Source organism: Gymnoscopelus braueri (assembly GCF_963280865.1).
Source record: "Gymnoscopelus braueri genome assembly, chromosome: 16".
NCBI lineage: Eukaryota > Metazoa > Chordata > Actinopteri > Myctophiformes > Myctophidae > Gymnoscopelus > Gymnoscopelus braueri.
This window is the reverse complement of record NC_137616.1, coordinates 6,735,983-6,761,473: the sequence shown is the minus strand read 5'-3', so window position 1 is coordinate 6,761,473 and position 25,491 is coordinate 6,735,983. Positions and strand designations below refer to the sequence as shown.

General features: G+C 40.3%; 2 protein-coding genes across 2 annotated transcripts; both read right to left on the bottom strand.

Annotated features, from left to right (window-relative positions):
- Window positions 1–461: 461 nt before the first annotated feature.
- Window positions 462–12,136, bottom strand: lgals8a (galectin 8a). Its single transcript, XM_080454200.1, has 9 exons — window positions 12,012–12,136; window positions 10,898–10,986; window positions 10,199–10,409; window positions 7,557–7,676; window positions 7,015–7,071; window positions 5,477–5,503; window positions 5,219–5,307; window positions 4,131–4,299; window positions 462–2,923 (listed from the first exon to the last, which is right to left on the bottom strand). Exons 1-9 carry the CDS (start codon window positions 12,048–12,050, stop codon window positions 2,777–2,779), a joined length of 948 nt encoding a protein of 315 aa, XP_080310326.1. The 5' UTR covers window positions 12,051–12,136; the 3' UTR covers window positions 462–2,776.
- A 1,445-nt stretch (window positions 12,137–13,581) lies between these two features.
- On the bottom strand, window positions 13,582–19,671 carry rrm2 (ribonucleotide reductase M2 polypeptide). The gene is made up of 9 exons (XM_080454118.1): window positions 19,223–19,671; window positions 18,890–18,958; window positions 17,648–17,794; window positions 17,161–17,277; window positions 16,040–16,268; window positions 15,423–15,556; window positions 15,145–15,249; window positions 14,940–15,053; window positions 13,582–14,232 (listed from the first exon to the last, which is right to left on the bottom strand). Exons 1-9 carry the CDS (start codon window positions 19,319–19,321, stop codon window positions 14,080–14,082), a joined length of 1,167 nt encoding a protein of 388 aa, XP_080310244.1. The 5' UTR covers window positions 19,322–19,671; the 3' UTR covers window positions 13,582–14,079.
- Between the last annotated feature and the right edge of the window lie 5,820 nt (window positions 19,672–25,491).

Sequence of the window (25,491 nt, the reverse complement as noted above, 5' to 3'; positions counted from 1 at the left end):
AAAATCTACAAAGTAACTAGTGAATAAAGTTTTCAAATAATAGAAGTGGAGAAAGTACAATATTTGCCTCTGAGATGTAGTGGAGTAGAAGTAAAAGTAAAATTGTTTAAGTACAGTACTTGAGTACTTAGTTATCTCCCACCACTGCATGTATAATATATATATATATATACATACTCTAGATACGACAGCAAATGAATATGTGTCCCAAATCACTAAAAGATGAAGTATGGTGTGTGTGTGCGTGTGTAACAGAATTGGGTTGTAAAAAGGGAACCAGCTAATAACACATGCATTAGAGTGACATCTTCTGGCAAAGAGATAAGATTACAGATTTAAAAAAAGTATGAACGTTATTGTTGCGAATGAATGATTTGGCATTTTATATTTTACAACCCTACGCACACTTTGTTCAAACAAAAAGCAACAACAGCATACAGGTGTAACAGTAAATTGTTTTTTTATTGTGTGTTTGTCAGTTTGTCACTTTCCTGCTGTTAAGCATCGCAGGACAGAGCAGCTCACATTTGTTCTATAGGTGAGAATGACATTGATCATAAATAAAAACAGGAACAACAGAATTATACTAAGTCTCTGGTAGGTGTATGAATATTTGCATAGTAGTGCATTGGATACAGTTTGTATTATAAAGATATACTGCTTCAATGGGTTACTTGGTTATTGGTTCAATGGGACTGTGTTTAATGGTTTATCTGCCCTAAGTCTTGAACTTGAATGAATCCATACTGCATTTACATGCAAACAGTAGGTATTTTAACTATTATAATTATACTACTTTAGTCAAAAGAGTCACTCTGCTGTCTTATTTCCTGGTAGCACACTGTTGGTCTGCCTATGTTCACATTGCTATGGAAGCAGAAGCTAAAAGTGATTTTTTTAACCACTTAAAAAGGGTATTTCACTTTCAAACGTGTTTGGGGTCATTTTAACGTCTACTCTGGCTTTTGTGAACACCCCAGACAGTTTTTAAGTTTCTTGATTCAGTATTTATGAATGGAAATAAATATTTCAATAAATATTTCAATAAGTATAGGAACGGGGTGTGTTGGTTAAAAATGAATATCAAATATCTAAATACTGAATCAAGCAACTTAAAAACATTCTGGGGTGCTCACAAAAGCCCAAGTATAAGTTAAAATGGCCCCAAACATGTTTGAAAGTGAAATATTCCCTTTAAGCCCTATTTTGAAAAATACATTTTACATTTAGAAGATTTTCGCTAATAAGGACATGCCCAAACGATGTAGTATATGACAATGAGTCACGGTCATCAGTGCAAAATAAACACTATAGCCCTATAATACGCAATAATTTCTCCTTCCCAGGGATCAATAGAATCTAATCTTATTTTATCTGACATCTGAGATCAGATATGTTTTCTGTCTGTGTGAAAATACAGCTAAAAATAGAATATTTGTGTTGCATCAACCACAAGCCTTAACCTTGAACATGATGCACTCTTTGGTCAATTCCTATACTAAAACCAACATTCCCTGAATAAAGACAAAAACTCGCTCTGATATGCAACTGACATCTGAACAGCATCAACTACTAATTGGATCCCCAAAAGGTTTGTATGTATGCAATATATATGTGGATGTAAATACAGGTCTATACAGTACCTTAACAATTTTAAAGGATTCACAACATGACAGTAAAGCATATGGGGTTACTGGGTAACAAGAGAAACTGTTGAGATATTAAGAGCAGAATTTCAAGGACAAGGACATTCAAAAACAGATACAATCTTAGAACCAAACTTCCAATATATGTCAACAAAGAAATATGCGAGGAAATTATCTTTCCTTCATTTTAACGGATCATGGTTTGTACCTTCACATACAAGCCTGAGTTTCGCCTGAGTCATCATAACAGTCAATAATAGTGAATAATTACTGATGAGTATCATTCACACAAATGCAAATGATACTCATATCTGCCTCAAAAGAACAGTTCAATGAGCCTGGAAGTAGAAGTCTCCATTTGCTTCGACACGTTTGTTCTAGTCCTCCAGCAAAGCTAAAGCCTGATGCATCACCACCGCACGATGGTGTCACACGCTGCAAAATAGTCAATCTGCAAGCTCAGCTTAAAGGTTTACTTATTAATTAATTTTTATTTTCACACCTTTATATTTTCACATCAATACTATTATCTGTTCATGTTAGCTCATGTCAGTGACTAGAGCCAGATGTAAACTTCCAGGATCATAGAATCGTGAACAGTGCACTTCAATTTCAGAGATGTGAGGTTTGTTTGGGTTCTCCAAGCCCTTGGTGTCTTAATTTAAAAAAAATGTGAGGGAGCATTCACTTATTTATTTTGTCCCAAAGTTATGATAATGTATGAAATATGTCATTTTATTCCAAAAGCCAGGGTGTGGCATGAACCTTTATTAATGATTTTGTGACGCTTTATAAAAAATATTAAATTATACGACGTCATACGACGGTCTCACGTGCGCCCAATAATAGCCGATCTTCAAGCTCACAACGGATCGCGACGCGCTGTGAACTTGAAGATTGGCTATTTTCCTCACCGTACACCGAAGGACAAATCAGGCTATATGTGATGGAGCCGAAGAACACTGTTCCTAAAAGGAGGCCCCTGGGAAAGTTTCTGTGATGATCAGGTACCATGATAAGAAGTAGACACGTAAACCATTTTGGGGTCTGTCATCAAACGCCTCTCTATCTGTGCTGGGGGGGACAGTGGTTTTTTTTTGGGGGGGGGGGTTGCTAGGGGTCATGGGTCATCAGAGTTTGACACCTAACAGCTTCACATCTCCCAGGGCCTCCATCTCGGTGATCCTTCTCAGGTCCTGAACGCGGTGCTTGTAGTCCAGTTGATGAACGCCGTTCACCGCAACCTTAAAACAATGAGCTTCACACAGGATGATCATCTGACACACACACACACACACACACACACACACACACACACACACACACACACACACACACACACACACACACACACACACACACACACACACACACACACACACACACACACACACACACACACACACACACACACACACACACACACACACACACACACACACACACACACACGTTAATTCCTTTGCTTAGATTTCGTACAAAAAGTGAGAAGTGCATTTCTTCTGCAAACCACGGATACATTGAATGCCGACGTTTCTGAACAAATACATTTCATAACAATAAAGAGAAAAGAGATAAAGAGAAAAAAAGAATCGACTCAGCGCGGTCAACTTTGACTTCTAATCCAGGGAGAGCTGGGCATCGAACAGGCAACATTCTGAATTCCAAGCGGTCACTCTAACTCCTGAGCCACTGCCGCCCCAATGTGAGGACACTGTGTGTGTGTGTGTGTGTGTGTGTGTGTGTGTGTGTTTTGACAAAATGAATGTAATAGTAGAATGTAGAAATATCCCTAACTAACTTAAATTGTGATGCATGTAGCAGCAAGTCGTTGCTGCTACATGCATCACAATTTTAGTAAAATGTGTAATTTAGCTGCAATACTGGAATATTCCACAAGGTAGAGCTCTAACACAAGCAATATTTGGTTTGATTAACACCATAACCATAAAATGGTATTACCCTGCCTAACACACAGACAGAATGTATAAACATGGTACTTTAAATTACTAAGTTATACTCCATAATGCTACAAAGGACAGACAACAGAAATGGTTAAATTTACAGTAACATTACAACCTGGTGTCCCTATTTTTGGCGTCCACAACTGAGTGGGTAGAGAGGCCGTCTGTCTGGTAATCAGAAGGTCATCGGTTCGCCCAGGGCTGGGGTCAAAGTGTCCCATGAGCAAGACACTTAACCCTTATCTACGCCCCGGGCGCTGTTAATGGCAATTCAATAAAAAGCCTTTATTGAATTGAAGAGCCACCTCGACGCAACGCATAGGATTCTTTTTTTCTTTTTACCTTACCGTGCATTAGCCAATTCAATAAAGGCTTTTTCATTTTCCGGACGTGTGCCCGGTTTGTTTTTTTTTCTTTCTTTTTTGACATTCAACTTTGTCACCCTTGTCCAAAAAAGAACCTTGTTTCTTGTTGCCAAAAAGACATACTGCTTTTCTGTTTTTTTATCAGTCCATTTTACCTCAAAGTATTCTCCCGGTATGAAGGGGAATGTGGAGGCCAGGATGATCTCCTCTGGGCCCCAGCACTCTGACAGGTAGGAGTTCCTGATAAACTGTGCTGCCTTCAGGCGGGGGTTCAAATGGAGGGCGATGTCTGTACCCCCTCCAACCCTGAGGTTCACAGAGAAACTACCACACACACACACACACAGCACATTTAGAACAGTGACAAACACGGACAGATAGAAGGAATCATTCAAACACAGGGGTTTAACTTGAAACAATTGCAGCAGAAAACCTTTTAAAAGTTTCAAAACAGGACTTGTTTTAACCCATTTATGACCTGAGGCAGATTCTACAAATGCCTTCTAAAATTGGCAGTTCTCACGCTTTCAAGATTTTTCAATAATGTTCAGAGAAATGTTCAGATCTACAAGCTGACGCACTGTGAGTAAATGTCACAGATTTAGATTAGAAAGTTAGATCTGGTTAATGAATAAAACATTAGTTTAACCAATCTGTATGATAGAGTATCTTAATACAAAATAACTACCGGTAGTATATCTGCAATGGTCGGAGGGGGTCTCCCTACTCTTACATGGAGACATTTAGACCCTGGTGTCAGTTAGGACAACTTACTGGTTGACAATTTCAATTAAGTTATTTGAAGCAGATGGAGCACCGGATTGGATACGAGTTGTGAGCTTGTAGAGCAGCCTTTTTGCCATTTGTCATACGAAGAAGTATATAGGGCTTAAAGGGATAGTTCACCCCCAAAATAAAAAAAATCCTATCGATTAGTCACCCCATGGAGACTTGTATTCATGGTTATCATTTTTTTGTCGCCAATAATTTGATGACCGGCAGCGGTTCCGGTAGGAGACACAAAGATTCTCCTTTGTGTCTCCTACCAGAATCGCTGCCTACCGGTCCGCTTGGTCATCAAATTATTGGCTTAGGAATGCAACAAAAACAAAAATATATCCATGAATTCAAGTCTCCATTGAGTGACTAATCGATAGAATTTTTTAGGGTGAACTATCACATTAAGTGTTTAAGAAAATGGAACCCTGGCAGAGAGTGGTCTCTATTTTGTGTCAGTCTGTACCTGTGTGGGTAGAGGCTGGTCTCTCCTTTGATGGTGATGGTGTGTCCAACACTCAGCCCCTTGACCAACTGACCTCTGAACGGAAGACTCTGGGAAAAACATAATTTTATTCAGCAGAAAGACATTTAAAATAATAACAGAAAGAACTCTTGTGATTTGTAGACGGATATGATATCAAAAAAGCCTGTTTGTAGGTTCAGCCCACTGTCTGCTGAGTCATGTGACTCAAGGTTTATGCATTTACCATCAGGTACTCACCAAGTCACCTGACGATGACACCAGGGACTACAGAAGGAAGGAAGAGAGAAAGAGAGAAAGAAAGAAAGAAAGAAGTTAGACCTGGGCAGAGGTGGATGAAGTACTCGACCTCAGTACTTGAGTAAGAGTACAGATACTCCTAGTCAAATTTACTCCACTACAAGTAAAAGTAGCTCAGTCAAAACGTTACTCAAGTAAGAGTAAAAAAGTAATTGCTTTTAAATATACATTAGTATTCAAAAGTACATGGTTTGAAAAATACTTAAAGTACAAGTAAAAGTAGTAATAAAATAATAAATTATAAAAGTAATTTTTATATCAATGAATTGCTGTAATTATTACACCAGGGGTCTTCAACCTTTTCAGGCCAGGGACCCCCAAACTGATGGGGTGATGGAGCAGGAACCCCCTACCTACCTCCTAGGGTAAGAGGTAGGCTACCACATATATCGTATATTTATGTAAAATTGTGTTTTATATGTATAAACATGAAGAAATGGTGCCTGCTCCTACGCACAGGTTGTCCCAGTAGGTGTGCAAAAGGACCTTGTTGTCCTTTCTCTTCAAAATATGTATAAACATACCATGTTTCTCTTCAAAATATGTATAAACATACCATGTTATTGTGCATTCAATACTAAGCTATTAAATTATGTCATGTTATGTTTAAAGACAAATTGACATTTTTGAAAAAATAAAATAAAAGTTTTTAAAAACTAAAATATTTTTTAATCAAACAACAATTTCGCGGACCCCCTGCAGTACCTCCGCGGACCCCCTGTTGAAGACCTCTGGTTTACACAATGAATTTATAGGACCTTACAACTCTTGTTTCAGAGAAGTAACTCTCTGAAACCATCTGCACTCCATGCACTGATGTGCTTGCTTGTAGAACCACTACGTTATACAAAGTCTGCAGAAACACCTATAAAAACATAGAAATGACTGAGGAACCAGAACTAAATATTTTTACTCCTATACACCCTTACAAGATGTAACAAAGAGGCGAGCGGAGGGGGAAGCCAGAAACACGGCTAGTGTGAGAGCATAAGTGTGGCCAATTGCATTTTAGGGAAGAAAAACAAACAGCCAACCTAAAGGCCAAACCGCACCAATGCAACTCCTTGCAACAAAACAGTTTTAAGGTTTGTCTTGGAAATGCACTCAAGTAAGAGTAAAAAGTATTTAAAAAATCTAATACTCAAGTAAAGTACAGATCCTCAGAATCTGTACTTAAGTACAGTACTCAAGTACATTTACTCCGTTACTGTCCACCACCGGACATGGGTTGACATGGTACACATCTATATCCAGTAATCTCTGCTTTCCTTCGCATATCTTGAGAACCATTCATCAAAACGACTTGACACTTGGCGGGTTTATTCCTGAGGACTCAGGGAAGTGCAGTGCAGAGTGTGAAGTTGATCAGATCAGCGGTTTTCCCAGAAGCGGCGCGCATTGAAAGGTTTACGTGTTTCAAATGGCGGACACGCCGTTTGGAACAGGCATTGCACTAGTAGTGTAATGAAACCACTTACATTAGGTTCTGGGGCTTTTGTCCTCAGATTGGTTAGAACGGGAGCTGTGCTCTGAGTCTAAACACACAGGAGAGATCAAACAATAACACACAAACTGTAAAGGCTGTGCACACCAGGCACTACAACTATAAACACATTGTTAAAAAACGTTCCACTCACAATAATAATGACGATAGTGGTGATGAACGATATAGTTATAGCTATAGTTTTAGTGCTTGCTTGGGGTGGACGGCTGTTTAAACCTCTCATCCTCTCCCTTAAGAAATCCAAAAAAGAGTCAATTCACTTTAACTTAATAAACCAAAGGGTGTTTAAGTTAAATTACTTTAACCCAGAGACATTCCACTACCATCAAACACGAGTACTTACTTAACATTAAAACCTTAATGTTCATTTATGAATTTCATTAATTCCCAACTGTGTAATTTCATTTAAAACCGCATGGCTGTTAATGAGAAACTAAACATTCTTGAAAGATGTATTTGTAGATAGTACATTACTGTAAACAATGATATTGTATATTGTAAAATGACATAACTCACAGGGATTGGAATGATACCGATTGCTTCGAGTTTGACCACTCCAGATATGGTCAAAGTGTCGACCCTGTCCAGGTCAAGTCTGTGTTTATATTCCAAAACATGAGCTCCATTCACTGCCACCTTGACACCACAGAGAAAAACTCACTGGTTAAACAGCAGTCTACATCGTCTCCACTGTATGTGTGGTCTTGTGTCTGTACCATGTGTGTACTGTGTTACTTAAGAGCCATTTCATGGAAGTTCAAACGCTAATAAAAAGCAACATGAAACTGGATTTCAGTTAACTACTGTATCTCTCTCTCCAAACACCTCGGGAGGAGGGGAGGCTCCACTCATCGACAATAGAAGCGTCATCCACATGTCCACTCGCTGAATGTAAATTCACTGGACAATCACCGCGTCCACTCACACAATAGAGCCGCACCTAACTCAAGGGTCCTGCCAGCATAAAGTCTGTTGCATGTCAGATCCTACTGGAATGTTGCATTCACACATACAGCCCCTCCGTTTAAAGTCTGGATAACGTCCATAATACAGTGCATGTGTGAAAGTGACTTTAGTTCACTGTAATTGAGGGGTGTTGTCTCCGTTGTGTGTCAGTATTAGGGCTGGGGGCGATAACCGCCAAACCGTTGGGTGATTTCTTTACTGCGGTTCTGAAAAATCCATCCCGCCCCAGGCCTCGTCAGTATGTACTGGGTTAGTTCACTGTATGTGAGGTGTGTTGTCTCTTTACCATGTATGTCAGTTTCCCACATGGAATTTATAACATTGCTGTATACAAAAAAATAGATGATATACAATTGGTGACTGTTCCGACATCAGATGGAAGTTAATGGCTGCAGTACATAATGCTATCACGAAAGATGTCTAAAGCAAGAAAGACGGCAGCAAAAATAAACAGAATCCTTTCTGAGAGGACATGCAGACCAACCTGCCCAACCACAGCAAAGGAGAGGATGTGATGTCACGCAACTCATCAACCAACATGGGCATGTTGTGTGTAATTGTGTGTTTACAGAATGCATTTCCTGTTGCGAGTGCTTAGTGTGTATACTGTATGTCAGTGTGTTGCCTGCCTGGGCTCATTAGTGTGAATGTGCACGCAGAGTGTCAGCTTGTGTGTATGTCTTAATATGTGTGTGCGTGTGTGTCTTAAAGTGTGTGCGTGTGTCTTAATGTGTGCGAAATTATATAAGTATGAAATTAATCTCAATCTCTACCTGTTCTCCCCCATAAATTGAAATATGTATTTGCTTTTTTTTATAACAAATCTCTTACACCCAGCATGATATAACTATGAGAGTTACGACACTAGCGTTGACTCCCATTGTAAGAATGGAATGCGGAAGTTCTCTTTCTCTCAATGAGGAAGTTCCAATGTTTGGAACTACAGGAAGCAACACATAGATATAGAAACCAAGATACTTCATTGGCCTCTCCAGTTCATTGTAACGACTGGTCTCTCAATACAAGGCTCTTCCGGGGGGCTGTTTGACTACTGACCAATCACATCACGTTAACTACTGGCCAAGCACAGCGCGTCTAACTGACTAGTTGCTGCGCGGCTGCCTCTTAAGAAAAGACCCACCCCACCTGCCTCTGATTGGCCTACCGAACGCCCCCTTCTGTGACGCACACGGAAGTTTCCAGCTTCCAGAAGCATAGAGGAAGCGGAAGTGCGTCCGAGATGCCGACGCTTCAGAGCCCGAGGAGGCGTCTACCTTTATATGTCTATGAGGCAACATCCCTCTTTGCGGCGAGATCAAAGCGTGACACAACTGTCTCTTCTACACTCTGGTAATCTCTCAAGAACAGATTCAAAGTGAAAAACACTGGGGGCGCTGTTTTTCCTTTTTATTTGACGATGGGTTCCCAGATTGACACTCTGGTTACACCAACATTGATCTTATGAAACAGTTTTCACATGGATAGATCATCAAAAATAGCCTAAGTGCGTTTCAAAGTCTCTTTAGTGTCTTTCCCTTTTGTTTCCTTGTAGAGGCAAGACCACAGTGCAGGGTATAGTTGATAATGTATGGATGTACACATTAGAATTGATACGGCGTGGATCAGTAAGAGGGAAGCGGTCAACAAATGGGTCTGTGAGCCCTGTGTGATTGTCCGGAACTAATCTTGCAAACCGCTGGACCGATCAGTGCCAGATTTCCTGTGCAACACTGCCAGAAAACGGCTCGGATGGGGCTGAAACCTTTGCCCAAATACAAAGTAATCTGTCATAGATACGTCATCATAGATACGTCATAGAATCTATAGTTATCTACATAGATAACTTACATCACAGACTGAACGCATGAAATCTGAGGTCCACGCCGATATTAGATAGGAGTCAGGTTTAGACATTAGACCCATCTTGTTTTGGTGAATCTCACTAACTTTGCTGTCCCTGAAAGACCTCTTGGGGTCCCTGGGCCACTCATTCACACAACTCTACCACACGCAACGGGGCGTGAAAAAGACCGAATTAGACAACACGACATCCGTTACAACCTCATCACACGTCTTGTGTTCTGCCTGGGGCATGAGGGGCCTATCCTTCAGCACGGAAAGAATAAAAAGCAGTCCTATGTCAAACAATGCTTTGTTTGTCCTTGGTTTAATACGCTCCTGTTCTACCTCACCTTGAAGCTCTGTGTTTGTACGAGGACAACCAACTCGAACGTCGATCCTAGTTTAAAAGGCGTCTGGGACAGGATGTCCTCTTTCCCCCACCGTTCGTTCTGCATCGTGTTACACACAATGCCCGGAGACCTCTTAAACCTCGGGTTGAAGTGGAACGCTACGTCTGCTCTCGGCTTCACACTGCTGCCGCACGTAAAGTCGATCTGAAACCTGGAACACAGAATGAGATTAGATGGGATCATACTTGAGTGCTTCTCAACCTTTTTAATTATAGTTACAGACCTGTAATGATCCTAACTATCAATCATTTAGCTGGGGACCCATAACCCCCCCTCAAGGCCCCCTTAGGGGTCCCTTAACTCCATGTTTAGAACCACTGGTCTACTCTAAACAGAGCAGTAGAGAATAGTAATCTTTGTTAATAGACAGACAGACCTCAATGGCCATTACATCCCAAATACAACGTGTGGCATTTGATGAGGGATGGTTCACCCCCAAAATACTATTCTTAAAATTATTGGCTTAGGAATGAGGGATAGCTTTTTGAAAATCCCTTTAGCGCGCGCGTGCATGCGTGCACACACACACACACACACACACACACACACACACACACACACACACACACACACACACACACACACACAGTAAGCGTCCTGTTTGTATTCTTTCTTCCACAATATTACTTTCATGGTTACCTGTCAGCATTGCTGGGCACAGACCCCTGAATGAGAACCATCTCCCCTGGGAGCAGGCCACCCAGTATGGTCCCAGCAAATGGAACAACCTGTAATGGCATTCACCAGACATGATCGTTCATTCAACATGTATTCATTTTCTCAGGAATACATTGAGGGGTGGTGGACCCTTAAAAAAAATAAAAAAAACGACAAAAACAACAACAACAAAAAACAACAATATTGATTAAAAAGAAAATCATGATGAACGATGAAAAACAAGATTTCTAAGAATATGTCAAACATGACTAAAATAACAGGTAACAGGATAGGTGGGCAGTGGGACATCTGGGCACCTCGATGTAAAATTAGCTTTAATATTTGGAAATGATTTTAAGTAAAGTCAAGTATACATGATTAGAACAGGCTTAAACATTCGAAAACTAAGGTCTAATATTTCTACAATTGCTATAAATTGCTTCAAAATTGTATATCAGGTCATTTTGGGGCATAAACAAGAGGTTGAAGGATAAAATTAAGTCTGATAATGATTAGCCCTGAAACATGACTGTCATATACAAGCGTCATGTGAACCATGGCTAGATAATGATGTACTGTGCATGTTCACATCATGTATACTTTACATTTCTTACTATTATTATCATCATCAACAACATTATTATTATTGTGATGATGTACTGTGCATGTTCACATCGTGTATTACTTTACATTAGCATCAAATATTATTTTTTTTTAACATTTTGGACAAAATAGCCATCAGGAAGACTTGGTACAAAAGGGCCCATGCACTCCATTAGAAGTTAGTGTTTTGTTTTTAATCTACAGACGTTCATCGTTACGAAGTTTAGGGCAACAGAAGAAGTATTAAAGGTCAACTTTCAGACAGAGGAAGACTGTCGAGGCTCTTGGCAGAAGAACGAAACACAACTTCACTGTTTGATCAACAAGCTCCTGCTACGCCATTGATTTAGGAAAAGCCCATGATGACTGTCTGCTGCTGCTAACCACAAATGTTACCTAGTGACCAACTAGCCTTGTTATTCATGGTCTGGGAAAAGTACAAACATGACCGATTACTAATCTCAATGTCAACATATAAAGAAAGACATCTCACCGGGTTTAGGAACGTCTGCCTCGGGGTTGTAACGGACATGTTTATTATTGTTTAATTAGATGAAAACAGAACACTGTCTGTCGCTGATCTGATGCTCCGACAAAAAAAAGAAAACTTGGCAACTGTTTACTTCCGTCTACGTAAGCAGCACGGTCGAGAATGACAAGGATGAGCCTACGGACGGAAACCAGGAAGTGGAAGTTTACGCAAAATATACTGTTTGGCTTCAATACTAGTAAGAAAAATGAGGTATACATAACGTATTTGATCGTTATTCTAGCTAAATTTCATCCTTCATTAAATCCAAATTTAGGCATTCCAAACCATCCGATTGATGTAGTTTAAAGCCAATTGAAGCCAAGCAGTTACATTAAAACAATGTAGGACTAAAAAAAAATAAGTGTTCACTCTTTAATGTTTTGTGTTAGTAAATCCCCCTGGCTCTAATGTTGTCGCATTGCTGTTGTGAAAAGGAAAAAAAAGGGGGTTAAAGTGGAAGTTTCCACTGTGGAACCATAATGTGTAACGGTTAGAAAATGTAAACAAATGTGTCGACGTTCTCGTCTCATCCTTGTGATAAGGTCCGTCGTTTTAATGTCTCATGTGTGAGACCAATAAACTCCCTTAATTAAATTCCTTCCCACACTACAGATTTCACCTTTCTACAAACCAAACATGTACAAATGGTTGCTATTTTTAACGTTTGGACCCACACAAATGTACAGGTGTTTAATCCGTGTACAGCTGAGCTGATTGGACTGAACAGAAAACAAAATACATCTAACGTGAATGAATTGAAGAGGAATCAAGCCAACATGAAAATGTTTTAAGTTTAAGGACAAAGTGGATAAAGAGACTAGACTGACTATGCCTGTATTTGTATGCATACAGAACACTTCCCCCTAGTGGAGGAATGCTCAAACCTTTTCAGCAATGACCCAGTGCAGCTACAGTACAGCATGAGAACATTTCCCCAAGCAACTATATTTTAAAACGCTTTTGATAGTTGTGGAATGTCTGAAGTTCACTTACTAGGCGTATGTGGTTTGATGTGTGGTCTGCACTGGCAAACAAACATTTAAACCAGCGACTCTACTACGAAGGTTGTCATTACTGTCATCACCTCAGTCCCGTTTCACCTAAAACTAAGCAATAAAAGCCTGGAGATCGAGGCTATGTTTCACCTAATTTGAGAAGGACAGCGCCATGGTGCTCAAATTGTTTGCAGTCACTGTAGAAGTGCTCTTAATTTCACCTTAAAATCCTTATCTGAAGGCTTTGCGTGATTGTGAATAAATCTCACTGAAGCAGTTGATTTGTTGGGGCAGTTAAGCTAGGTTAGTTATTGGAATAATGTAGGTTGATCTGTCATTTTGAGAGGAAACTGCATTTACAGCAAGTCCACTGATTAACTAATGCCTAAACAGAACACTGCCTTGCCATATGCTGTGTATAAGGTTATATACTTAACTGTCTTATTGTACCTCTACACATAATCAAGTAGTCCTTTTTTTTACATAGAAAAGCAAACAGTCGTGGTTTAGTGCACCAAGAAAAACATGACATACAGTAATAATCCAAAGAGCTCCATAGAGTCAACTTTAATGACAAACTGTACAAGTCAACACAACTAAAATACATAAGACAGACTACATTAAAAAAAAGTACTGCATACATACAAGCGCCAGAGTAGCTTAAAATTACTATACAAACCAAAACATAAAATCAGGGCTGCAGTGCCATTTACACAGTGAACCAAATGTTGTCTGTGCAAGAAAGACATGGAGGTATATAAAAATATAATTTAGTCTGAAAGTCTTCCAGTGAAATTGGCTAGTGGATGCTCGAACCCAGTGACTATAGCAGTTACACTGAATGTTTTACACGTTAACCTGACTCGTGTTCGCATTGTTAAGACAAATAACCAAAATCCAGACAGAAATGGCAAACGCGTCACCCGATGAAATCTATGAGGTCAAAATAAGAGTGTAGAGGAAGAAGTTCCAGAACGATCACTATGGAACAGTCTTTCAATTGTCCGTAATATGTCCGTGTCCACAGGGACGCTTTAGAAGTCAGCATCCAGTCTGAAAGTGCTGTCTACGGTACCGGACATGACTCCCATTCTCTGGTACTCTGACACCCGTTTCTCAAAGAAGTTGGTCTTTCCCTCCAGCGAGATGTTCTCCATGAAGTCAAAGGGGTTCTCCACTCTGTAGAGCTAGAGGACAAACCCAAACACACGTCTTAATGATTTACCTCCCAATAAATTCATGCACATAGCTTACAAACATTTGCTTAATCCGAGTTGTTGCCGCAATGAAAAATAAGCACAGAAGTGTGTGCAGATTACTTGTTGACCAAGTAATGTTAAGAGGGTGAGCTCAGTCAGGCGTCTATATCATGCCGGTACGTCTCTGCCAGTAGACTACATGCCCACAGAGCAGAGGGTGTACCGACACTCAGCCCCCATCATACGGCTGAGGTCCGTACCCCTGCGCCACTCATCATTGCAAAGCCCCCGTTTAATAGTGACAGGTGCTACCCTCATAACTGTTAATATCCATATGTTGATTGTGTCCGTTACCCGCCATATTGGTATGGGGACAACTTGCCGTGCCTCCACTGCAAGGAATATGCCTGATTTATACATTTTGCACCTAGTGTTTACTCAAAATAATGTTTTATAAAGTTACTATCCAAAGCATTTCCCACAATACATTTACCCCAGTGTGTGCAGCAACTAAATGTTAAAGCAGGCCACTTAAAATTGGCTGAAAATTCAGTGAGCTTGCCTGGACCAATATGGCAGCCACCACGTTTATGTACACAATTAAAGCCCAGAATACCCGACGGCCAAAAATGACACTGTGGATGATCAAAGTGACAAGGTGCTGCCCTGAGTCAGATAAATATGGGATGCCTTACCTTTTCAAAGCCCAGTTCCAGCATCAGCCTGTCTGCCACAAACTCAATGTACACCTTCATCATGTCACAGTTCATACCGATCAGCTTCACTGGCAGTGCCTCAGTCAGGAACTCCTGGACAGAGAGAAAAGTTAGATCATTGCGGAAGGCTCAGAACACCAACAAATGCTCAGACCTCAAGGACGATTATCACAATTGAACCCACCTGCTCAATAGCCACAGCATTCTTGATGATCTGTGTGACCCTCTCCTTAGAAGGCTTGTTCACCAGGTGTTTGAACATCAGACACGCAAAGTCGCAATGTAGACCCTGGAATCGAAGAGAAAGCATGGAATTTAGGTTAACCAACTGTACATTTGAAATTAGAGTATTGTTCTGCATAAGATGAATGTCAGTCTTTGCATTGAAAATTGGTGCCGTTACAATTTAACTTGAAACAACCATGTCCAGTCGGATTGTGAACTGTGAAGAATGATCCATACCTCGTCCCTGCTGATGAGCTCGTTAGAGAAGGTGAGGCCGGGCATCAACCCCCTCTTCTTCAGCCAGAAAATGGCAGCGAAGGAACCAGAAAAGAAGATCCCTTCAACAGCAGCAAATGCCACCACACGCTCTCCTAGAATGACAAAACATTAGTTAACAAGTGCTGCATTAGCGGACCAAACATGAATGTGCTTAACCCATAAGACCTGGAGTGCATCTGTGTAATTTTTAGATTTGAGCTAAAAAGCATTTTAGACTTTGGCCGTTCAAAAATGGCAGATCTACAAGCTCATCTCAGCACTCGGTGGAGCACTACAAGCTTTTAGATCTACAATTTTTGAAACCGTTATAAAGCGAGCATTTTAACTCCAACCTTTGCTTCTTGGCGCCCCTGGAACAAAATATTTTGAGGAGGGGGTTCGTGGCCAAATACATATAATTCTGGGAGTCCTTGACAATTATGAAAAACTGAAGCACTGATATAGCAACAACATATGTCTTTTAGAAAACTGTTGGGATTTAGAAGACATTTGTAGAAGCAGTCTTATTAGGTTAAACAGACTGTTAAGAGGGTGGAATTTTAAACTCCCTAGCAGGAAGTGACCCAGCGTCCTACCGAAAGCAGCGTCCTTGTTCCCGATCCAGTTGAGCGCCCAGTCTGCCTTCTTCTTTACACACTCTAGTGTCTCGACGGCGTTGAACAGATAATCCCTCTCCTTCGGGTCCTTGATGTACGTGTCGATGAGCAAGCTGTACATCTCTGAGTGGATGTTCTCCATGGCGATCTGGAAACCATAGAAACACCTGGCCTCCGTCACCTGTACTTCCTGGGTGAAGCGCTCCACCTAGTGGTCGGAGAGGGGACATAACAAGCCAGTTAAATAACTGGAGCAGTGCTGGTTACAGTAGGACATGTTCACATGGTTCCAATTAGTCAAATCATAACGGTTATGTTTTAAATGCAGTAGCAAAAAATAAAGTAAATAGCAGATCCACAAGCTTGCAGCACGATACGTTGCAAACTTGTAGATGACTGGTCACTGACGAAGACTGGATATCTGAAACGTTTGTGCTTTTGTAAGGCATATGGAGAAATAAAAGAATAGTCTCCTGTTGCCAAAAGTTTGTTTTGAGAAGAAAACGCAATAAAAAAACAACATAAAAATGTTAAGTTTACTTTTGTTATTCGAAAAATTAAGCGATAGAATTTTTTCATTTGCTAAGATAGATAATTGCCGTGCACTTTTCAAATGACAGACTACATGGTGTTAAGAGGGTGAGCTCAGTCAGGCGTCTATATCATGCCGGTACGTCTCTGCCAGTAGACTACATGCCCACAGAGCAGAGGGTGTACCGACACTCAGCCCCCATCATACGGCTGAGGTCCGTACCCCTGCGCCACTCATCATTGCAAACCACGCTTATTAGCAACAGATGCTATCCTAATCTACATAAAGTTAATAGCCACACATGGAGATTTTTCATTTGTGAGATTGAAGTCTGGTATATTACATTTGCAAAGACTGCCCAGTGGCTGTTTAGCAGGGACTGTGAGTGGACCATTAAGTAACTGTCCCAGATTTAACTAAACGTAAATCGAATCTGTAATCCTGGACGGTCTGTATTATTCAGTGTAAAAAATCATTACACTCATACATGTACAGTGAAATGTTGATGTGTGCAGTGTTTGAGAAGTGACTAATGGAACTAGGGCTACAACTAGAAGGTAAAGCTCACCAAGTTCTCGTTGACGATGCCGTCACTAGCGGCGAAGAAGGCCAGGATGTGAGAGATGAAGTATCGCTCCTCGTCCTTCAGGGACTCCCAGTGCTGCCCGTCCTTGGACAGGTCGACCTGAAAGCAGACAACAGCATTAACTTCTACTGTAGAACACCATCAATACTACATGCTGGTTTCTTATTAATCATCTCATACCAGTGGTTCTGCCCAATTATAGCTCGTTAGAACGGAAGTTTGCCATCACCACACCCTTTCACAAGATTACTTGGTTTTAAACAGTCCCACTGTTAATTCTGAGCCGGTTCAGACTGGCTTTGAAATCATTACTATAATCGTCACATGTGGAACTCTTTGAAATGTCTGTTATCGTGTCATTGTCTGTTATCTTGTCATTTGTAGGCTACATTTACTGCAAACAGGGAATCATTGGCAAATAGAGCTTGCTCTCAATTGACCTTCCTGAATAAAATGAAAAGATCCTCACCTCCTCAGCGGTCCAGAAAGAGGCCTCAGCCTTCTTGTACATCTGCCAGATGTCATGGTACTGGATGGGGAAGATGACAAAGCGTCTGGGGTTCTCTTTAAGAAGAGGCTCGTCTTCCATGGACTTCTTTGCCGCTTTGGGCTTGACCTTAAAAAAGTAAAATCAAAATTAGTTACACAACACAGGGATCGTGACAAATTGTCACTCACACCAAATAAATCACAAAATAATACTTTTCAGATGACAGAGACTACATGGTGTTAAGAGGGTGAGCTCAGTCAGGCGTCTATATCATGCCGGTACGTCTCTGCCAGTAGACTACATGCCCACAGGGCAGAGTGTACCGACACTCAGCCCCCATCATACGGCTGAGGTCCGTACCCCTGCGCCACTCATCATTGCCAACCCCGCTTATTAGCAACAGATGCTATCCTAAGTTATCTATACACAGAAATGCTCAATTTGAGAGATTGAATTCTGGTGTGCCGTGGCATTATAATCGTATTTGCAAAGACTGTCTAGTGGCTGTTTAGCAGGGACAGTGGGCCATTAAGTAACTTTCCCAGAATCAGCCAAAAGTCATTTAATCTGTAATCCTGGACAGTCTGTATGTATATATGTATATATGTATATATGTATATATATATGTATATATGTATATACATATACACATATATATAGTGCCTTTTATACACTCATACATGTACAGTGAAATGTTGTGGCAGACTCCAGACAGTTCAACAATGTCTAGCATATGGTCCAAAATATAATAAAAGTAGATTATAAAATGAACATGGTACTAGCAGCAATAAGTGTAAGACATAAGTGCAAATAGAGCAATAAAAGCTACATTACATACATTGAGTGACCATAAACTAGGATATAATGTACACAATTTAGAACTGCACCCTCCATATGGTAGGATGGAAAAAAACTAGGCCAGAGACCATTTGGTTACTGCTGATCAACAATTCTCAAAAATAACAAATCCATAATGAAAGTCGGGTTATTCTACTTCCAACTGGTGTGCATAGTGTGCATACAACAACTTAAAACTGCTGTATGCACCGTTGTCTTTTATTGAATGGTCTTTGTTGGCGTGGCTGGCGCCATAAGTCTAATTGGGCGCCACGTTATCACAAAAGCCCACCAAATATCAAAAAGATTTAACGTGGGAAACATGAATATAATATTAAGTTGCATCATATAAACATTGCAATAAATGTTAAAAGACAGACTCACCTCGGTGTTGTCGAAGATTTTACGCGCGGTTTTGGACGCAAGGATTCGGGTGGAGTTCAGGCTTGGCGGCTAGAACATAATGCAAGATCACAATCAATCACAGATCAAATAAGTCATTAATTTTATATCATTTAACTTTGAGTTGTCAGATGAACCAACAAACTGAACCAATTGGCCCTTTCGAGGGTACAAATAGAACCAAATGGTTACTGGTCCATTTGGTTCCATTTGTACACTCTCGAAGTTTCATCCAGACCTCTAACAGCGTACGATCTTATCTATCTATATATTATCCCACAAACATTTAAACAAAACGTTAATTTGCTCTCTTACCGTGTTTTCTTTGTTCACCTTCAGAGACATGTCGCCGATCTGGGAAGTCATGGCGTTTTCGTTCTTTACAGAGAGAGGAGTGCGAGCTTCCTGCATCATGTTGTTTACAAAGTACTTTTACGTAGAAACAAGAGGGTAGAATTAAGTTAAGCGATTAAAAGGATAAACTAGTGCAAATAAAATAAAAGCTACTCTATTAATTACAAGGCGGCACAGACGAGCACAAAGACACTGAACGAATATCGCAACTGTTCAGTCCTGTTTTATTCGAACCTTAGCGGCAGCTGTTCCAGCCTCGACCAATGAGAGCGCGCCTTGTAGGAGGGATTTAAGTTTCGTGCCGGCTGGGAGCCAATCGCATGAATTAGCTATAAACCCCGGACATGACGTAGAAGGAGACGAGCCAACCAGGGCGCGGTCCACGCGGTCACGTGCCCACTGACAATTATTGCGGGAGATTTTTAAACGCTTTTGTTCAGTCAGTTTGAGTTCAGTGTTGCCATGTCTGCTTATTATAAGCAACTTTGGATTCGTTTTTCTGTGAAGTTGGGTTGCTTGTAAATATTGGTTAGTTGCGGGTTGCGTTTTTTTGGGCTTGTTTCTAAAGTTTAGTTGCTTATTTAGCGTAGGCTTGTTTCCCAATTTTTTATTTTTTTTTAAAACCAGTGGTTCGCAAACATTTTCATGAAAGTAGCCTAATCAAGACTGTCATAGATGTATTTTTTATAGATTCTAACTAAGGCTATCATGAAAGTGTCTTGTGGCAGGGAGCATTTGTGTTGTTAAAATGTTTCGTTCCTCAATGTTTCACATTTTCTTCCCAGATGTTTTTGAAAAATGGCAGATCTACGCGTTTTGAGCTTGGCTCGGCTATTTCAAAATAGCCAATGTGCTGATGTGGCTTCTTTTTGGCTTGTTTTCATAGACCTAGTTGCTTATTTCTCTCGCAATATCTGGCAACACCGGGTGAGTTGTATAAGCTAACGTATAACGAAGCTTACACAATATAATCCAGGAACAGAAAGTTATAAAACCCGCGTTTATTCATTTGAACCAGAACATAATTTATTTCATCATCATCATCATCATCATAACCTTTACTTCAGCTCGGAGTACAGATGAGGGGCAGGCCCTCATTTTCAATGTAGCCGAGACATATTATGAAAAAGATGACTTAGATCATAGATATGTTCAACTACATAGAAACTATGTGTCAATATATATGATCTAGTCCAGTGGTTCTCAAAGTGGGGTCCAGGCTCCAAGTTTCCTTTGTCTGAGAAACTTGTCAATACAAATGTACCCATAAGGGTCCATCTGGTTAAACGGACTGTCTGCATTTATATGGATTTCTAATCATGGGTTACTTTGATTTCACAACATGGGACAATTAAAAAAAAAGTTAATCATGAACACAAATGATTCACATTAGTACATATTTCACATATTGGTGACACTGTTAGTTGATGATCAGAATCAACCAGGCCTATTTTGGATACACACCAGTTATAATATGGAGATGTATGTTGGACTTCCTTGTTAGTATTTTATGCATGTTATACACACAGCTGTAAGATACACAGCTGTTTGCTTGTCCAAACGTTAAGAATGTTATTTACCGTAGATAGCATGTTGTTTGCTGTGAGTACACAGGCCCACAATGGAAATAAGCCCCACTGTACTATTTGCAAACTGTTAAGAAAGTATAATTCAATCAATAAAAGTTTAGACAGAGGATGCTAGTTTGCTTGAGGTTTACGTCGTATCCTAGATTCCTAGGAACTTTGAAACACAATTGTTTTCTTTGCATTACATTTACATGATCATTTACCCCCTATAGTTTGTTATGTAGGCGTCATGACATTTTACTCTGAGTCTGATCTTGCGTCAGCTAAAGGCCTGTAGTGTAATTGAGAATTCATTATCATTGGGACTGGGAGACTTAAAAAAGGAGCATTATTTCTAATGTTCAAATGATCGCCATAAAGCAGCAGCTAGTTTAAAAGAGCGGGGTTAAAACAAACGAATATGCTTAGTGGCTGATGTAATCATACAGATTGACAGTCATTTCAACACCAGTGTGTGTTGTTAAACAAACAGGAAGCATCCATCTCAAGCAGTTTTTCCGAACAATACCCATTTATGGGGGTTGTTTCCCGCCAGCGCGCTTTCTCTTATTGTGTACATTGCGGCCGCAGTTTAGCGGCAACATTCAGGACACATGGGTCAAATATTCAGACCAAAGCATCACCGAGCAACTGTGTATGCATTTGATTTAACATTATGATCGATTATATATGAACGCCTTTATGATCCACTGTGGATCATCCACATAACCGCAGGATGAACAAACAATACGCTTGGCTCTTGTGCCTTTGCCGACCAAAACCTCCCGTAATATCGATGTATAATGAGCTGAAATTACAGAGTAACTATGTATTTCCATCTGTTGTTTGCTATTGTAATGGGGAAACGTACTTCTATCCAGCAGAAATACTACACATTATCGACAACATTTCCCTTTAAAAGCCTTTCTCTGATCTGAGCTAGCTACTGCAGAGAGAAGACATCAGCTGTTTCCGCCTCGCAACAACAACAAAGGCTCTGATTGGCTGAAAGCAAAGACGACAAGAGAGTGTGAGAAGGTGCTCTTTTACATAAAGAAGCATCCACTGACCAGACACACTGCCACCTAGTGTGGATGGAGCTACAGACTTGGAAAAGGGACTTACTTGCGTTTTCAACCACTTTCAATGCATATCTGATTTGGGCAAGATTGTCAAAAATGTTCCAAAATTATCAAGTTTTCTTTTCAAATTCAAAGATGGCCTGTAGATTGTTATTTTTGAGTGGGGAAAAATAAAGAAAAATAAACATGTTGAAAGCATAAAATAGGGCTTAAGTGGTTAACCTGGTTGAGATAGCATGTTATGTAGACTGATGTCAGATTCATGTGTAGACCAGGTATCCTAGTCGTGTATAGTTTCAATGTACAGATTATGATTTTTAATATATATTATACTGTTTACACTGATGATAGGTTCTTGGTTTACCTATGATTTCATGTATTACCTCTTACTGTAAAACACTCTGGATTAAGAGCTGTCTGCTAAATGCTGCTTAAACTATTGATCACATTATTTTGTTTACAATCAGAATCAGCTTTACAGTCACATCACAGATTTACATGTGTAAAGAAGTGTGTGAAATTATTTTCTTCGTGCACGCTCCATCAATTTGTAGTTTCCACGAGGAGAGACTGAAAGAGAATAGAGGTAGAGTAGAGCTTGTCTGTGTGTGTTAACTTCACAAATAAAAATAAATGGGTTCAAAACCAGCGGTGTAAAGTAACTAAGTACATTTACTCACACTTTTCAATTGGCAGTACTTTTACTTCTACTCCACTACATCTCAGAGGCAAATATTGTACTTTTTACTCCACTACAATTTTTTATTTTACTTGAATTTTACTTGTAACAGAGTATTTCTACATGGTGGGATTGATACTTTTACTCAAGTAAAATATGTGAGTTGTACTTCTTCCATCACTGCTCCTGGTAAGCAAATAAAAAGAATAGACTCAAACCATACATTAACGACATGAGTGCTGCCTGTAACTGCAAATTGTTCCTGTTCGCTGATGACTCGGCACTCCTGATCTCGGGAGAGGACAGGTTGCAAGTTGAGGAGGCGCTCAGCTCCGAACTCTCAAAAATCCGTACTTGGCTTACCGATAACAAACTGTCACTACACCTTGGGAAAACTGAATCCATTCTCTTTGGGACCAAACATTCCCTCAGACAGATGGATGTAAATGATTTCAAGGTCAAAGTCGATGACACAATTATCTCTAGCAAAGAAGAGATTACCTATTTGGGTTGTGTTCTTGACAAATACCTGACAGGTGAAAGCATGGCTACAAAGGTGGTCAAAAGAGTAAACCAGAGAACCAAATTTATGGGCAGAGTTTCCTCTTTTGTCAACCCTCAGGCCCTCAGGACCCTCTCTGGGGCCCTGATTCAACCACTTTTTGACTATGCTTGCACCTCCTGGTACTCCAACACCTCAGTGTCACTGAAGACTAAGCTTCAAACCTCCCAAAAACAAACTGATTCGGCTACTCCTCGGATTGGGGCCCATGACCCACCTTTCTCCCACCCATTTTGCCAGCCTAGGCTGGCTCAGGGTGGAAGACAGGGTTAAACAACTAAAAATGGGACTGGCCTTCAAAATTGTAAATGCAAATTTGCCCGATATGCCCCCTATTCCCGCATATCTGAGTAAATACCTCCAAAAGGTTAGCGACACCCACAGTCACAATACCAGAGGGAGCGTTAACAACAATTTGGTACCACCCACCCATAAAACAAACATGGGCAAATTCTCCTTCTACAGCACTGCCACCCAGGATTGGAATAGTCTAACTCCATCCCTCAAAAAATGCAGTTCGCTGGGCTCATTTAAAAGAGCCTTAAAAAAAATCACCTTTCAGGAGGCCAAAGGAGGAGGTAGTACCATTTTCCCGTTAGACAGCAGACCCTCCCCCCCCTGTTCTTGTACATATTTTTTTTTCTCCCCCTCTTTTTTATTTTTTTGTTGTACATAGTGTTATTTTTTTTGCTGTTTATTTTGTAATGATATTTGAACTGTGGTGCCACTATATATGCCTATGAATTAAATACCAAGGCCCTCATTGGAAACAAGTCCGCAAGGACTTTTATGAACGGACCTGTTAGACAAAGTATTTTAAATGTAACTGTGCTGTTTTACATTTTTTTGCCTAATAAAATATTCAATCAATCAATCAAAGCCAGTTTTCCAAATTGCATCGCAGTGCCCTGACGGTTTGAAACCACTGGGTGTCGCTGCTGCGCCTCATTGGAGTTACAAGGCAGCTCCCAGTCAGTGTTGCCAGATTATGCAAGAGAAATAAGTAACCAGTTCTATGAATACAAGCCCAAAAGAAGCGATTAGGCCACATGAGCACTTTAAACTTATATACATTGGCGATACAATGTGAGCTTGTAGATCTGCTATTTTCAAAAAAAATCTTGGGAAATAAAGTGTGGATTATTTTTCAAACATTCTAACACAAATAGGCTACATATTAATTTGGGGGTCCATGACATGGTTAGTAAGAAACCACTGGTTTAAATAATTAAAACATTTGGACAATGACAAGGACCCCCATAGAAACAAGCCATAGGCTTTCTTGGGGTTTAAAATCCTCTTTAGACCTTGTATTGAACTGTACTACTTTCCTGTGCTTTTTTTTGCAAACTTCTAATAAAGTATTCAATCAATCAATCAATTGGAACCTAAATAATCAACTACACTTTAGAAATAAGCCCAAAACACCGACAACCCGCAACTAATAATATGTACGAGCAACTTTACAGAAAAACAAGCCCAAAATCGCTTATACTAAGCGGACATGGCAACCCTGCTCCCAGTATTTTATCTATTTATTTATTTTCTGTGGTTGAATGCATATTATACCTCTATGGTTGAATGTCGGTCAGTAAGGCAAAGGGGCGGTACTACTCACCCAGTGACGTCACACACACACACGAGCCCGGCTCTTACGTCGTCGTCTTCCATTGGTCACACCCCCTCGACGCCGACACGTGATTGGAGGAGCGTTGTTACCGGGGAGACCGCTCAGATGGTTGGGGGTGGGGAGAGGGCATAGAGTACAGACAGTGTTGCCATGTCCGCTTATTATAAGCGACTTTGAACTTGTTTTTCTGTAAAGTCGCTTGTAAATTGGTAGTTGCGGGTTACGTTTTTGGGGGGCTTGTTTCTAAAGTGTAGTTGCTTATTTGGGCTTGTTTCCAAATGTAATTATTATTATTTAAACCAGTGGTTCTCAATTTTGTCCATGTCATGGACCCCAGTCCTCTCCCCATATGAAAATGTATGTTTTTGTGCCAGGGAGCCCCTACCAGATTTGTGTTGTTAGAATGTTTTAAAAAATCTATTTTTTTTTCCAAGCCGTTTTGAAAATAGCAGATCTACAAGCTCACAACGCGTCACATCGTGACGCGTTGTGAGCTATTTGCTATTTTCAAATGGCAGTAGTGCCTAGTCGCTTCTTTTGGGGCTTGTTTTCCTAGACATAGTTGCTTATTTCTCTCACAAAATCTGGCAACGCTGTGTACAGAGCGGTGGTCGCATAGGGTATTTTTTCCTTCACTTTTTAATTAGAGACGTTTGTCATGTGCCTTGATTTATTTGGAGATATACAAAAAATGACAGAGGGCCATGAA